Consider the following 17,447-nt stretch of genomic DNA (forward strand, 5'->3'; position numbering starts at 1 on the left):
GAGGATAAGTCCATCCCAGTCACCAGCCTCAGAAATCACAGGTTAACAGCAGCTCAGATTAGAGACCAGCTCAATGCCACACAGAGTTCTAGCAGCAGACTCATCTCTGCAACAACTGTTAAGAGGAGACTGTGTGAATCAGGCCTTCATGGTAGAATAGCTGCTAGGAAGCCACTGCTAAGGACAGGCAACAAGCAGAAGAGACTTGTTTGGGCTAAAGAGCACAAGGAATGAACATCAGACCAGTGGAAATCTGTGCTTTGGTCTGATGAGTCCAAATTTGTGATCTTTGGTTCCAACCACCGTGTCTTTGTGCAACGCAGAAAAGGTGAACGGATGGACTCTACATGCCTGGTTCCCACCGTGAAGCATGGAGGAGGAGGTGTGATGGTGTGGGGGGGCTTTGCTGGTGACACTGTTGGGGATTTACTCAGAATTGAAGGCATACTGGACCAGCATGGCTACCACAGCATCTTGCAGCGCCATGCTATTCCATCCGGTTTGCGTTTAGTTGGACCATCATTTATTTTTCAACAGGACAAAGACCCAAACACACCTCCAGGCTGTGGAAGGGCTATTTGACCAAGAAGGAGAGTGATGGGGTGCTGCGCCAGATGACCTGGCCTCCACAGTCACCGGACCTGAACCCAATCGAGATGGTTTGGGGTGAGCTGGACCGCAGAGTGAAGGCAAAAGGGCCAACAAGTGCTAAGCATCTCTGGGAACTCCTTCAAGACTGTTGGAGACCATTTCAGGTGACTGAAGCTCATCAAGAGAATGCAAAGAGTGTGCGAAGCAGTAGTCAAAGCAAAAGGTTGCTACTTTGAAGAAACTAGAATATAAGGCGTATTTTCAGTTGTTTCACACATTTTTGTTTAGTACATATTTCCACATGTGTTAATTCATAGTTTTGATGCCTTCAGTGTGAATCTAACATTTTCATAGTCATGAAAATGAAGAAAACTCTTTGAATGAAAAGGTGTCCAAACTTTTGGTCTGTACTGTAACTTTGCAAAGATTGTAAAGTTATATATTAAACTGCATTCATAGTGATGAATTTCATAATTGAAAGAAATTTTCCATCTGTCAAAAGTTTTAAATTAAATTTGAATAATTATCTAATACGTTTTTTTGTAGCTTGATCAGCCCCGACTGATATGCAAGCACAACATACATCAAGTGCTCAGACACAAATGAAGGCAATAAAAATATATTTGTAATGCTGGTTTTATTTCTGCAAACAGAAATTGGGAAGCAGAAAGAAAGTCTGATGAAACAAGACGCACCTGGAGTCCCATCGATCCGTTTTGGTGTCGTACTTGTATGTGGGAACGAAGTTGATATCTCCCTCTATGAAGTCGACGAAGGCTCTTTTGGTTTGCCTCTGAATGTTCAGCTGCACATGGAAACAGCTTTATTTCATTTGAGAAACTAAATTGTTCTTTCTTAGCCAAACTCAAAGGAATAAAACCTGCAAAAATCTGACAATCCTGCAAATTAACATCAACCTACTTGATATAACTTCTGTGAAACTGTTTGCTACAAGGTGCTGTTGAGCTCATTCTGTTTAGAAACTCAGTCCACAAACAAAAGAGGCTTAAAACCTTTGGCTTGCATAATCTACCAGACATATGAATAGGGATGTTTATTGTATTAATGCTGCCTGAGTTCAGTACCTGGTCGTACTCCTGCAGCTTCTTTAACGCGTTCTCAGCAATGAGATGTTTGACTTCTGCTGCGTCGTACAGGAAGAGGCGGTAGTTCAGGTCCCCAAGCCAGATCACCACACTGGAACAAAGCCAACAGTTTTCAGACACGCATGGTCAACTCAACGGTAAATATGACCTGGCTGCTATGCTTACAGGGGACCCATTACGCAAAATTCACATTTTTCATGTTTTTATTTTTCCATCTGGTTGCTTCTAAAAACACAAGCATTTAAAAAAAATCCACCTATTTATCTTTTGACAGTAAATTAATAATTTCTGTTGTGTGGAAAATGCTTCAAAAACCTCCAGAATGTTAATAAACATTCATTGGGCATGGAGCAGTTACCTAGCAACCTCAGCGCCGTTACCTAGCAACCTAAACTGAACTCTAGGATGTTTGGCTTTACCGCTGGATGCACTGTGCAATGGCTGCTGGAAAAGAAATTATTTTATTGTTGACTTTAGATCCAGAAACCACTTGCTGCATTCTTATTGGTTGTGCAGGAGACTCCACTTCTGCTTTTCAAATTTGTACAACTGGAAATCTGTTTGCAGCTATTTTCACGAGTGTAAACGTTGAGTTGGGAAGCGTTGCCAAGCAGCAGTTTATTTGGATTTAAAGTGACGAGAAGATATAAAAGGAGCTCCAAGTAGGCAGGACTGAGCAGACTAAAATCTCATCATCTAAGAATGATTTTGTGCAAAAAATGTAACAAACATGTTTTGTATCGCCCATAGAAATGTCCTAACCTGCTCAAGGAAGCATAATGCTGCGTTCACACCAAATGCGTTATGAGCATCAGGTTTACATTCACAGTCTATGTGAAGGCGCGTCGTGGGCGATTTGAAGCGTTTCGCTCGTCCGGCGCTGGACTTGAAAAATCTGATCTTTCGCCGCTCGACGCGGAGCGTCAACCAGGACGTGCATTTTCCGACATGATCTCAAGAGAAAAAAAACCCTAAGTAGGATAAATTGTCTGTGTTTGCTCTCGAACTATAATCTAAGACCAATCAAGTTATGACTACAGACACAGAAAGGACTTTGCCTGGAAGAGGATCAGCGAGGAAGTTGGAATGTCGGGTAAGTTATAACTTTTACCATTTGAAAATATTTCCCTGCATTTGAGCTATCCAAATCCGTCCAGCAAAAATGTTGAACCACGTTAAATAAACTTTGCATATATTTAGATGAAATATGCAGGTGGAAGAGTTTCGCTAAAGAGTCTCCTCTCAACGCTGCCTGGAGCGATGCTGACCCGCCTGAGGCGCGTCTAAAGCAAAACTTCAAGCGTCTGACTTCAAAGTTCACAGGCGTTGAACATGAAGCGTCGTTTCTGACGTGTGAAACGCGTTCGATGTGAACGCAGCGTAACAGGTCACCTTTAGGTAAAACGATGCTGTAAAGTCAGAACGGAAACAAAACGAGGACGTGTTGGCGGGACTCACTCGTGTTTGACGATGCTCAGCGGCGGGTAGTCCAGGAGGTGAAAGGTCATTCGGGCACAGATGTCTCTGTAGTCCTGATTGCGGCGCTCAAAGTCTTCGACGTGAGCCGCCAGGTGGCAGTTGACGATGCAGAAGCTGGTGTTGTGGAAAACAAACCTGATAGCGACGCCTCCTTTGTTCCCCTAAAACATCAAATAAAAGGCCTTCAGGCTGATGAAGGAAATCACAACAGTTCCGAAACCTCAGTACGTATTTTGTTTGTTATAAGGCAGAAGATTCAGTGTAAACAAACCATTTTTCCCATGATTCCCGTCCCGACGTGCTCTGCAGCCAATTCCTTGATGTGCTTCTTGTGTTTCTTCTTGACAAAGACCACAAGCATCATCCCAACAAGTCGGATCACCCGGATCTGCAGAAATCGTTTTTAAAACTATTATACAAATTTCTCAGAATGAGCTTAGATTTTTAACTCCATTTTAATTTACTTACAAGGTTCCAACATATTTCCACAACATTTCAAAATTCCAGGTTCAATTTCAAAGGATTTTCTGTCAGCTCAACCATTTTTAAAGAAAAAACACACTTAATGTAAACCTATAGCACAGATTGTTCACAGGAAATGAACCTCACTTCTATAAAATTTAAAAAGTTAATTTTCTGTTCTTAAAGCAGGGGTGTCCAAAGTGTGGTTCAGGGGCCATATGTGGTCCTTCAACTGATTTTTTTGTGGCCACCAAGTCCAGTTCAAGAGTCATGTTTATTTCTTAAGGTTTTTATTTTTAATCAGCATAAAATTATTAGTGATTAAATTAATTTTTTATCTTCCTGAGCAGAGAAATCATAGAATTAACTCTTCATCTTTGATAATTAACCCTTTCCTCACCCTTTTGTAGTCGCCTTTTCTGTTCAGGCTCCTCTCCACAGCTTCGACCCAGACCTGCTCTTTGGACGAGTCCAGGTAGAAAAACGCCTCAGTGCTCAGGTCCAACTCCTGAAAACTACAATCAAATTATTAATATTTCAGTTATTAGCATTTCCTAATCGGGTTTATAATCGTGTTGCTTGATGGCTAGAGTTGAATCGTCATTGCTTACTGACCCAACGGCGTAAATGTCAGGAGGGTCGGGGTCGCAGCAGAGCCAGGGCTCCAGGCTGCTGTCTGGGGACTGGCCGTTCACGTTCCACGTTCCGATGAAGAAACTAAAACAAAACAAGTTTCTTTGGTAAATGGAAAAATTAACATCTTCTTTTTTTAATTAAAACAGAATTAGTACAGTTAGCAGCGTGTACATGAGGTTGATTGGCAGCTCTAAGACCTGGCTCCTGGCTCTGATTGGTTGTTTTTGGTCGGGAGCTGTGCATTTAGTCAAGAGTATCGATCGTTCCACAGATTATGTTGGAGCCTATTAAGTATTAGATTAGCTTATTATTTGCAAAATGATTAATGCTAATGGCAGATCTATTATTTATTTATTCATTTATTGATTAGGCCCTCCTCCTCGTCAGGTCAGCCTCCAGCTGGGATTACCAAGAAAAAGCAGCTGCTGTGGTTGGTCTGACTGATTTGAACAGAAGGACTGAACCATAAAATTAATGTTTGAATTTTTGTATGATGTCAACTCAGCAAATAAGAAAACTTTCTGAAAGCAGAAAACTCTCCATGAGTGCTTTTTGTTTTGAGAGTGTTGAGAACCTCCTCCTGAGAAACTACTCCGGTTTTCATGTCTTTTGAAGATAATTATGATGCAAGAGTAGCCATTACGGATTACCTGGCTCACATACACACACCATCACAACATGGTGACAGTTTTAACAAATCTGTAAAAAAAAAAAAAAAAAAAAAAATTATATATATATATATATATATATATATATATATATATATATATATATATATATATATATATTCTTCAGCTCCTATAATGAGCTCAGCAGCTCCACCAGGTGTTTGCTAATTGCTGCTGGCTAGTCTGAAGGAGCTGCTCTGTGAGGCAGAAGCTTGGAAACTGCAGCTCTGAGGAGGAGATTCGCCTCGAAGGCGGAGCTAGGTCCACCCAGGCGTTTAGCACAGCTGAATGGTTGCCATGGAGATTAAAGGATTCCTCAAACATGCATGAAAGAATCAAAGCGACACTCCAGATATTTTTCTGACAATTAAACATTACAACTAGAGGTGTGCCGATCAATCGGCCACCGATCATAATCGGGCCGATTTCCGTGAAAAAATGTATGATCGGTGATCGCCGATCACGGTCTCTTGTTGCCGATACCGATCACCTGCTTCTCATTTCCCAGCCTTCCTGTGCAGCTGATCTCCTCTTTCCTTCACACTGCGCAAACGCGCAACAACAAATCCTAAGCGATGTGGAACTATAACGCACTGAGTGAATGGGGAAGTTTGCGTGTTGCGCAGAAAATTGAAGCACGTCAAAATGCATCAACACAACGAATCTAATATGGCATAAAAACAAAGCCATACTTGACGGAGTTTGGCTACATCGAGGTTCACTGCAGTAAAAAAGACATACGGAGGATCAGATAGCAGGTAAAGCAGCGCACAGCTACAAACACTCACCTGGATTAGCATGACGGTCAGAAAGCTAAACAAATAACCCGCAAAATTATTTAAGTCTTCGAGCTGCGATGTAAGACGCTGGTTCTGCTCTCGCTGTTGAACCGCTGCTACGCTACAGGTAGTAATATTTCACAGACGGAGCTTTGCTTCTGCTCCACCTGGTATTGACTCTCACACCGAACCTGCTTAAAGCTGCAGCATCTAACCTAAAAAAATAAATTTTACATACGTATTAAAACTTTCGCTGTCCTAACATGAGACAGATAATCTCTAAAAAAATATAATCGATCTCCTCCCTGATCTGCATAATTACTCCGTTCAGTCAGAAACAGCCAATCAGAACTAGCAGTAATCAGCTAGCCGCCATGCTAACAGGAAGTTTTCATTCAGTAAATCTGGATTGTTTATTGTAATGGATCCTGTTTTTGCCTTTGAATGTTAAGTTTAATACTTGAATTTTTTGGCAATGTTGAGAGGTTTTATTTTGGCTCTTTGCATTATTTAGCTTCTTCATATGTTATAAGTCTGTTAAAGATAGTATTATCAATAGCAGTACAATTTGCACAATGCCTGTTTAGTTTTGTTTTTTTTTTCTTGGAAAAAGTTATTAAAAACAAGTTTTTGTCTAAATTAAGGTGAATTCATGGTTCCTTTTTCCACATTATGTAACCGGTAGTGCTTATGATTAAAAAAATAAAATTTATGTGATCGGTGATCGGCCCTCATGGGTGATCGGAATCGGAATCGGCAGGAAAAATCCTGATCAGCACATCTCTAGTTACAACATGATTATATCTCAAAAAAGTTGGTTTTCCATAATACTACAACTTTAAAGCTGCAGTATGTAACTATCAAAAAATATGTTTTATGTATTTATTAAAATTGTCACCGTGTTGTGACAGTTTGCTATGAGTCAGATAATCTGTGAAAAGATCAATCAGAACAACATCATAACTTGATGTTATGATCAAGTTAAAACATCGTACACACAACCCGTATGAACGATGTTATTTTTCCAAACATACATTTTCATGAAGATTCGGCTGCGTGTGGACAAGGCCTCAGACTGAATCCGTTCCCGTTTGTGCGAGGGCGGCCTCCTCACCTGAAGGGCTGGATGTCCACATACTCCTTCTCCTTCTTGCCCAGACGGTGTTTAATGAGGTACTCCCTCTGCCCGGCCTCGCTGGACAGCATGGCCTGCCGCATGCTGTTGGTAGACGGACTGTCGCACCAGGACGTTGGCCGGTCCGTGTAGTCAGTCTGCCTGAAACTACTGGATTAAAAAACAAAAGAAATGGTTAACAGACAGAAGCATTTCAGATAAATCACACATCCTTTCCAGGCGGACTCACTCTGGTTTGGTGTTGGGTATGAGAGCGGTGCCTCGGCCCTGAAAGGCTGCAGCCGAGTCTTTTGGGATTGGAGGCGGAGGAAGAGGATTGGAAGGAGGGAAGGAGGCTTTTCGGGGAGGCAGAGTGGGAACAGGAGGCGGCTCTCTGGACGCGACGATCCGATTCTGCTGGTTCTTCTTCTCCTCCACTTTAACAGGGTTCTTTAAGCCCTCTCCAAATCCGTATTCTGACGCAATAAATGTTCAGGAAAGATCAAAAACAGGATTAAGAAAAATTAAGATTAAATATTATTAAACTGTTATATATTACAATATTATTTAATATATAATAATAATATGTTTTTGATGAGAGAATAACATTATGACATGATTTAAAGCTAAAAAAAGTTAATTTTACATTTTAAACCATGAAAGTAAAAGTTTATTTACATAAAAACATTTAAAGCAACTTCTGTATAATAAATATTATATAATATTAAATTTAATTCTAATATTAAATAATTTAATAATATTATTTTATATTATTTTTTTAAACATTAAGGTTAAAACCAGACCAAAAAAAATCCCTTGATTTAGTTTCAGACGTCAAACTTTAACATTTTAAACTGTAAACAAGCTGATTTTTACCGCAGGCATTATGATTTCCTGCTGCGTTGTTGAGGTTGGAGACCGGCGCTGTGCAGGTTCTGGTCAGGTGGTCTCCACTGCTGTTGGCGGTCTTTGTGGCCCGTTGTGGTGGAACCGGAACCGGACCTCGATACGCCGCTGGAGTGAGCGGCTCCATCGCTTTGGGTTTACTTGGCTTGGATGCAACTGGACAGATTAACAGATCAGTCAGAGGAAAATTTAAAATAAGCAAATATTTACGTCTTAGAACATTCATTTGAGCATAAAGAACAGCTGATGTCCTCGAGAAACGCAAACACCAAAGTAACTTTCATCTGTTTCAGCAGACGTCTGCAAATGACAAACATTTAATGAAAAAAATAACAAATTGAAATTCAGAGATTTTTTCTCAAGGTCAAATAAACAAAAAAGAAACCCGAAAATGTAAGAAACTGTACAGCTTTAATAAGCCATTTCAGGCAGTTTACAGATACAATTTCTATTTGGAACATTTTAATTAAAATAAAGTGAGTTCAGTTTTTTGGGGTGTAATTTAGTTTAAAAATCTTTCAAAATTAATTATTTTTGTAGTATTTTTGTATTCCATTTTTGAGATGGAATATTTTAGTCCACAATGCAAAACTTTAAGACACCTCTGACCTAAATGAATGCATTAAGTAAACCACAATTTCTACAGCAGGTTTGACTAAAAACAAAAATCATGAAGCTCAGCCCTCATCAGAAACCTTTTATTGTTTGTTTTATTCTTGTCATTTTCTCCTGAAATATGCAGCAACCTCACATACGGCTTAAATGTTTTGGTGCAGCAATACAAAGTGCAAGTCACCATGTTTGGAGATTGAATTAGATTGTTTTTAAAAGAAAGCATGAAAAAAAATTAGGAAACAAGACAAGAAACATTTAAAATGTATGCTGTTATACCCAGTGTGATGTCATCAGAGGAATGACGTTAAATGAATAAAAACTAATAAAATGTGATCATGCAATGTTGTTCCAAACAGGACAAACGACACATCAAGTGAGTTTTCTTTCACTTTAGAAGAGTCTGCATAGTGGCTTTCTTCAGAAAAGCAAACAGTGAATATAATAGTCAAACTGGATGAACAGGTTGAAGAAGGAAACTCAAAGTAAAACCCTCCTTTAAAATCTTTATCTCTCCAGGAAGTTGGTCACAGGCGGCAAGGACAGGAATTTAAAAATCTCACTGACGGAGAAGCCAGGAAGCAGCTAAGTCAGCATTTAGACAACCATACTGCTGGTAAAACGTGTTTTTTTCCTAACTTACACACAATGCGTTTCCTATTACTGGAATCTGTCAGTGCATGACTGGAACACAAGAAGCACAGATTTTTTCACAATTCCCTGGTTATGATTTCTATCAGATGCTGCAGCCACAACCTAAATCACTCATTTTTACCCAATCATAAGCTATTTTCTTGTTCATTTAAAAGCTGAGAACATTATTTTATTACCTCAGTAAACTCAAGGTAAGTGATGTTCACCCTCATTTAAGCTCTTCTGCGAGTTATCGCCACATAACTTTTAATTCAGGGGAGAGTGCAGCTACTCACTTCCTGTTAAAGACAAGTTTTCCTCCCGACTGTCGCCACATGCATCCTCAGAATGAGGGAATTTTGCAAAGTCAAAGACTCAGTCCAATGGTAGTGCAGGATGAGTGAATGATGCATGTCTGAGTTTTTTAAATTTTATTGATAAACTGAACTCAACCATCTTGTTTGATAATTAGTATCAATTTGGTACGAATTTAAATGAATTTGACTGGATAAACTGGACCGGTTTTTTTTTAAAAGGTGCCTTGAGACATGCATAATTCTGAATTGGTGCAAAAAAAAAAAAAAAACTTAGTTAAAATGGAATTGATGGATTTACCAGCATAAATCAGGCAAAACTGAAAAAGTAATAAATATATCAATATCAATAGAAGATACATGCAAACATTTTTGTGGCTACAAAATCTAAAATAAAAATAAATCAGTTTAAATATTCACTCTGAAAAGTTAATGAAAACGTTCAACACCAGCATAAATTACACTTCATATAAGTGATTCCTTGCTAGATTTCCTGTTATTTTTTTATTTCTCATGAAAACAAACACAAAACTAGGACAGAATAATTCACCGTGTAGAGATAACTCTGTCCAATGGAGTTCATGTCACAATAACAAATATTGCCAAACGATAAATCATCCAACTAATTATTGCAATAAATGATATTATTGTTGTTTTAAGACAATTTTCAAGTAATAATTAAAGTTCCCTCTTTCAAAGACCAATAAAGAGCATTTAACACTTAAATTGGAAGATATTTTAAATATCCAAAATAAATAAACAAAAAACAGAAATAATAAATAAAATTAATTATAAAGCATCTGTAAACAAAATTATCCTTCATAAACAGGATACAAAGCTCCAGACTAAAGATTTTTGTCAACCAGTTTTTGGTAGAAAACCAATAAATCATGCAAATGGAAACCATTGAGCTAGTATTTATTTTCCATGCCATTAACTGATTTACTGCGGCAGGACTGGTGTGTAGTTCTGGTTTGAGTGCAGCAGAAAATCAGTTTTAAAAGTCGCAATCCAAGGTGTGTTTCCTGGTGTGCACAGGAGAGCAGAGATCAGAGCAGCGTGGCGAAATCCACCCTTGGTAAATAAATGTTAGATGAGTGACTCAATAATTAATCGCCTCACCTTGCTCTTGAGCGCTTTTCACCTGGGTTAAGAACGTCTGGGTCCGCTCATCGTCCTGCAGCTCCAGCATCAGCTCTAGCATCAGCTCTGGAGACTTTTCTCCTCTGATTCGTATTGTAACACTCGCTGAGGAAAAAGCACCTGCATGTCAGACACGTTTGGATTTTGCAAGCACATTAAAATACAAAGTGGCTGAGAAACAGAAGAAACGGGACACACCAGTGACCTAAATCAGCATTCCTTCAGCGAGCCTTGGCAACTTATGACCCAGCTCTGCTGCTAAATAAAGCAGCTTTGGGCTGCAGGCTTGCTCTAAAAATATAAGTCTGGAAAAGGGAGCTGAACTAAACTCTGCAAATATGAGTCTGAAACTTGTAACAAGCTGACTGGATGCATAAAGTTAAACTCAAGACGAACTCACAATCGTCAGAAAAGTCAATCAGGAGAGCCTCTTCAGCTTCTGGAGGGAAACGAGACAGAAAGGAAAACGGTTAAGTTCAAAGGTCGGCGGTGGGAATGAACCTGCAGGTTTTTCAGAAGGAAACGATTTGAGTTTACTTTAAAATGTCTCCCTGAAGTGGAAATGAAATGAATGATTACAGAGATGTGACCCGGTCACATTACAACCAAAAGCTAAAGAGAAAAATGACACGTGGTTTTTATTTCATTCCCTCACATTAATACACACACTACTTTTCTACACATCAAATCCCAATAACAAAGGTTGCGGGTGAAAATGTTTAATACACTAAACATCACAAACACCATGTTCTACTGAATTCTTTACCCGTTTTAAAGTTACAGAATATTTAATAATAATTATCAGAATATGCAGAATAAAAGTGAATGTCTAACGCTGAGAGGAAAAAAAGATACATACCTCGTATAATTTCAAATTTCTGGTTCACAGGTATGGATAACTGGGCCACTGGTCGAGACACGACAGCATCAGGAGTGGCCAAAACGCCCAATCTAGATGAGAGCAGCACAGACTCTGACGTTCAAATTACTGAACCATTCAGTTTTATAGGTTAAAAAACAAAGCATATTCAGATCAGCTGCAGAAATATTTACTTTTTCAATCACAAAACCCTTTATGCAATTAAAACTCAATCATTCAGCACAAGTAAGACGCGTGTGCTGGGAAGATTTTAATCATTATTAATGGAACAAAATGCAAATTTAGTATTTAAAAAGAGAGCATGCATTCATGCAAATTCATCCACTAATCTGCAGTTAGGTGAAATCAGCTGAATAAGCGAACAACGGTGGAAAAACAACAAGCAGGCTGGCTCTGCTCTACATTCAAAGTTAATAAAGACAAGTCTGAGGGAAAAACTGAATAAGTTATGTTTTAAAACAAAAGGATTCAGACCTTTGATGCGTGTTAATGTGGGCGGGAAACACTAACTGATATCTGACTGGAACTGAATCAGCGCTCTACCCAGACTTCTCTTTCACTTCACAATAAGAATGACTCAGGCTTTCTAAATGCGTCGCAGGGAGTTCTCTGAATCAACTGGGATAACCTCAGATGTCACAAACTACAACCAAAAATCTACTGCAAAGGGGCTGAATCCAGTCATATCATAACCCAGAGTAAAATACTACAACTTCACAATATATTCATCTGCTAGAGTACTCCCAATGCTGCTAAACAATTTAATTTTTTTGAGAAATTTGTTTCTTTTTTTCTTTTTTTAGGACTTTCAGCCAAAGACGTAAGCCAACAGGATTTAGGTTTCAAGTTAACATGATTACTGAGCAGAATATCACCTCTCTGTCTGCTCTTTGAACAGCAACACTTGGAGAATAAAAATAATTAAGTTGGGCAACCTTTTATCCCAATTAATTAACCTGCTTTGCAGCTTGATAGCTCTGGTTTTAAAACCAGGTCATCTTAAAATAATCCTTCAGTTTATGGTGATTTTGCAATAAGGAATATCTCCAAAAATGACACGAAGAGAGAAAAGAGAAACCTATTTATGATATACCTTTGAACCTTTTCCTTATATACTAGCAGTAAGAATTTATCATATTGTTTATTTTTTATCATGATACAATGCTTGTCATGATAAGAATTTTTATTTATCATTTTCACAGTAAATTCTCCATTAATGATGTTTAAAATCCACAGAAACTGTCTGTATTGTAGAGATTGTTGGTTTCACTATTTCCTCCACAGTTTGTTCAATAAGATTATCAACAAATATGAATAAATGTAAAAATATAAATGCAGCACTGTGTGCAGTTTAGTGAAACAAATCACACTTTTTAATGCAACTGGTGTCGTAAAGAAAAGTGTTATGGCAACAGATTCGACATCTGTGTTTATCTTGGAAAAGCATAATGAATTTAACTAAAAGACAAAAATAAAATAAAAAAATGAAAATCCAAAAATAATGTATTTTAATGTCTTTTCTTTCTTTCCATCAAAGCACGACAAACATTGTCAAAAATATGGCTCAACAAGAAGTCTTTCAAAATAAAAACTGAATTTCAAAATAAAGCTAACCTAAATTAATATTAACTTTACCTACTGAGAATAAAAAAACAAAAATCTTTGTGTGAAATATATAACCTAAATATTCCTTATTTATGGTTCTATCAAAAAGTATTACAAATGGATGAGCTGCAGATAAAATCTGTTTTATTCAACAAATAAAACTACAGAGTTCAGCTCCATAATTATTAGTTTTTATAGGCCAGTAATTGTTCATGTTTACATTCAACCTTTTGTATGCTTGTAAAATTGAATCTGGATCGTGCTTATGGAGCGCTACCAGTGCAAAGAGTGGATCTTACAAAATTATGGATGTGAACAGTCAAAATGACTGGAAACAGATGATTAAAAACAGTGCTGAAGTTTCTGTTGCTAGGCAACGTTCAAGAGGGCAGGATTTAGTCTCCCTTTAGTCTGAGACGACTTGGGTCATTCATAGGCATGCTGCAATAAATCAATTAATCACATGATAAATTAAAACAAGCCCAATAATTTCCATTTGCATTATTTATTATTTTTCTCCTTTCTCTCTCGGTCTCTACCAAAAACTGGATAATGAAAGTCTTCAGTCTGTCTTTTGGTCTCAACTAGTCTTTTTATTTTGAAGGACAATTTTGTTTAGACTCGATTAATTTTATTTGTTGTTTTGTTTATTAACCAGTCAACATGTTTTGTTTCCCTCACTCTGATTTATAATTTTTAATCTTCCCTATTTTGAGCAGTTTAATTAAATTCCCTCAGATTGGTACAATGAAAATAAAAAGTATGCAGTCATTTCCAGTTTTCTACTATAAAACAGACAACTTTCATGGTGAATAAATCAATTATCATTACTTATTATATAGAGGTATGACAAAATATATATATTTTATTGGAGCCGTCATAGTTTAATTTGGCCCATCAGACCTGCTTCTTGGATGAGTTAATGTTGTTTGAACAGCCTAAGGCTTGGAGCCCATGTGACTCTCATTACAGCCCAAGACCAAGCAAAGGAATTCAGAGTAATCTGCGGTGAGGTGGATGACGGTGGAACTTACTGGGAGCTATACTGGTGGTTGGACACACAGCTCCCACTATCACTAAGCAAACGCTGCAGCTGCCAAACGGACACTAGCCATGATTACCGCATGACTTCCTGTTAAATTACAATCCAGTGGCAACAAAAAAGCTTCTCATTCAGCTAAAACTCCTGGAATCAAAAAGTTCTGATTAAACCTGGATCAGCTTTGCTTTCCAACAGCACATCCTGTCCGTCAGTGTGACATTGTTCAGGTGACAACTTGTCAAAAGTGCTTTGATTATCTTGCATGTTTGCATGTTGAAAGCCATATTTGTTTATAAAGTAGGGCGCTGGATGTTAACTGATGAGACATTTCTTATATACACAACTCTGCATACATGACATACATTCAGGCTCGATGGCAGCCAATCCAAATAAAGCAGAAAACCAAATACTGAAATCCTGCACTGAGAAATTGCTTTGTGCCCCGCAGATCCACACAATACACTGAACAACAACCATAGTCGCAAAAATCAATATGTACCAATGTAACAGGGTTTTATTTCAACAATAATGTAGATGCGGAGTTTGTCAAAATTGTTCATTTATTCCTCAAATTATTTTTTGTTTAGTCAAAAGTTGTGATGTGCTCCTGACATTTATTGCTACTTTGCTCTTGACCGTTGGTGGTTACCATAGCAACCGGTAACCGACAGCTCCTCCCCCTTTTTTCTGTGGCCTTCTGGGACTGTGGTATTTATTCAGATCAGCTCGTTTTCTTTATAGGCATTATATTTTGGCATATATTTAAGACAAATTTAATTATATAAACGGTTTCATATGCAACATTGTCCTGTTTTTTTTAAACTATTATCATAATTAGCTGTATTTAATTTTACAACTGTAAACTGCTCATTGGGAGCCATTGCTCTGTCTTTTGTGTAGGTTTATTCATTGTATTTTATTTGATGTAAATGGACAGAAAACAACTTGATTTTCTCTCTTGTTAGAATAAATTCAGTGAACATGAGTGTGTCTGTTGCGAAGTCAACCTACTGGACCTGAGACGAACAAAGAAGGGTTACACTAAGACAATAAAGCTTAATTTTCAACAACACTCGTCAGTGTGAGCTTTTACTAAGTAACAAGTAATTAAAGTCAAGATGGCTGAAAAGAGTATAGGAATATTGGTTAACTTTATCCTTTTGAAATTTATCACATTTTTTAAAATGCCAGATTCTTTCATGAAACATTTTAATGGAAAACATGTGGAAACTACTGTTTGGATAATCATTAAAATAGTCATAATCACTCATTTACCAGAAGAGTATGAATGAGTAACTTTTGAAAATAACTTTAAGCTGTTATTAAACATACTTGTTATTGATTAGCCCATATTTTTATACTTAAAATTGTTTTTAGTGATCTAGTGTTGCATTCTGATCTTAAATGTTTCTTTATTTCCATTAGCTATAAGCAGAAAATCAATAAGTTACATAATGTATTTAACTTTGTGAATTTAAAATGATTTATTTCTGACAATGTGGCAGGACACTTCCTTCACTCAACGAAAGATGCGTTGTTTAAAAATATTTTGAATGTTGTTTTTATGTTTTCTCATATTAGTTATTAAAGAGAAAACAGAATCAGTTAAAAAATAAGCATCAGCAGGTTAAAGCTTTACGAAGCCAGAGCTCCGAAATTAGCTGAAAATTATGATCAGTGCACAGAAAAATGTCTCAACACAAACTCAATCTGTTATTGATTTACCAGCTGTCCAACACTAAAACCTGTTTTTATACATCTGATACTTACATAAACTCTCCATTGCGTTCAATTAGAGACAGCAGTCTGGGCTCCTTCTGGCCAGACCTCAGCTCTTGACCTTTCACAGTGTGAGCAGCTCAATCAAGGAATCAATGTGATGGAGGATGAGGGAGCAGTGAGGACATCACAACAAAGGGCCTGTTCAACTCAAACATTACCCCACTGCGCCGAATAATCGATTAGTTTCATTCTGGCAGCAGATAGATGTTAAAATGAAGCCATAGAAAGTGAAAACAGGAGTCAAAATAATCTGACGGAAAACAGGACAAGAGGGATGCAGTTTGGAAGCAAGAACATTACATTAAATAATGGCTGTTACTGAAATATAAATAGGTTTAGTCAATGTTAGTAGCATTATATGTTCATATGGTTAGCAGGGCATTAAAAGTCGGTTGTGTTCTTATCAGATACATAAAGCTAACGTTAGCCTAACCCTAACTAAAAAATAAAATGTAAACATCACTGAAAGGATATTGCCAAGCATTCCTCGTTGGATATCCCCAAAGTGGACTCCATTCTTACCCGGATCACATAAATACCCCTTCACGGTTGGCTTTGTGTGGGATCGGCAGGAATGTCGGGGCGAGGAAAGTTAAATCCCAACCCGGCGCCGCGGCGGCCTCCTTCCGGGCAGCTGTTTGTTTTCAGCGGCTAATGCTAGCAGCAGCTGGAGGGAGTCTCAAATGTTTCGACAAGTCGTAGAGCTCCACAAATCTCGATTAGCGTCCATAACTCTGTCACATACGCTTATGTTATCCCGCTTTCTTCACGTCCCGCTCGGTGTCAGGAGGCCAACCGGTGGGGCAACATAGCGTGAGCGGACAGTTAGGAGCAGAAACACCGCTGCTCCTCCAGTAAAGAGATCGCTATGTAGGCTCCCTCCTCCACCCACGTTCGTCAACACGGACGGACTTCATCTTCCAGACTTCAGCGGATCAGGACTAAATCCTATACTGCCTCCTACTGCCACGGTATGGAGTTAGATTTGTTTCATAATTACTCAATCAAAAAAAAAAAATCATGTAAAACAAAAAAAAATAGTATTCAATCAAAAAAAAAAAATCATGTCAAACAAAAAAAATCTTAAAAACTTTTTAATTATAAAAATAATTATTTTCGAAACAATAAATTTTTTTAAGATTTTTGTTGTTTTTTTGTTTGACATGATTTTTTTTTTTTGATTGAATAATTGTGAAACAAATCTAACTCCATACCACGGAGTATGCAGTAACACTTTTATTCTAAAATCTTACAAAACTAAATTCAGCTAGATAACCACTGGTTAGCTCTAGTTAGCAAGGTGGCTAGATGGCTAGCCAGCGCCGAAGATGTTTTTGTAAAAGTTATTGACTATGTTTTTAGGTTTTGTACTAAACATCTGTTTAGCACAAAAATAAATAAAAATAAAAAAAAATATTTTTTTTTTGCCTGTGAGTATTTTTGGCTAATAATTTTGGCCCATGTATCTCATGATTTAATAACCATCAATATGGTGATTCTGTGCTCTACACCAGAATTAACGTCTTAGATAGAGGAGATTGGAGTTGAACCAATTTGAAGGCTATTATATCAAAGCTTGTTTAAAATCTCTAGTAGTGCAGTTTGTTATTATTTATAAATACCTATCAGCAAGTAGGCTCCACTAGAATAAATAAATGCAGGCTGGGTGCATAGATGCAGAAATACATCACTGCA

The 17,447-nt window shown here is 37.7% G+C and overlaps 1 protein-coding gene across 1 annotated transcript in view; it reads right to left on the bottom strand.

Annotated features, from left to right (window-relative positions):
* The window catches only part of ocrl (OCRL inositol polyphosphate-5-phosphatase), a gene marked incomplete at its 5' end in the record, with an annotated part of 28,033 nt that extends 12,204 nt beyond the window's left edge, over positions 1-15,829 (bottom strand). Inside the window, 13 exons of the mRNA XM_014982772.2 lie at positions 1,287-1,396; positions 1,677-1,788; positions 3,156-3,337; positions 3,448-3,564; positions 4,039-4,153; positions 4,254-4,355; positions 6,836-7,006; positions 7,086-7,311; positions 7,712-7,897; positions 10,423-10,548; positions 10,844-10,882; positions 11,303-11,394; positions 15,741-15,829. Coding sequence (XP_014838258.2) covers positions 1,287-1,396; positions 1,677-1,788; positions 3,156-3,337; positions 3,448-3,564; positions 4,039-4,153; positions 4,254-4,355; positions 6,836-7,006; positions 7,086-7,311; positions 7,712-7,897; positions 10,423-10,548; positions 10,844-10,882; positions 11,303-11,394; positions 15,741-15,829 — 1,667 coding nt within the window. The remainder of the gene's footprint in view (positions 1-1,286; positions 1,397-1,676; positions 1,789-3,155; positions 3,338-3,447; positions 3,565-4,038; positions 4,154-4,253; positions 4,356-6,835; positions 7,007-7,085; positions 7,312-7,711; positions 7,898-10,422; positions 10,549-10,843; positions 10,883-11,302; positions 11,395-15,740) is intronic.
* Positions 15,830-17,447: the final 1,618 nt, after the last annotated feature.

This window comes from Poecilia mexicana, unplaced genomic scaffold (genome assembly GCF_051168715.1).
Source record: "Poecilia mexicana isolate PSO_F unplaced genomic scaffold, ASM5116871v1 scaffold_10, whole genome shotgun sequence".
NCBI classification, from domain to species: Eukaryota; Metazoa; Chordata; class Actinopteri; order Cyprinodontiformes; family Poeciliidae; genus Poecilia; species Poecilia mexicana.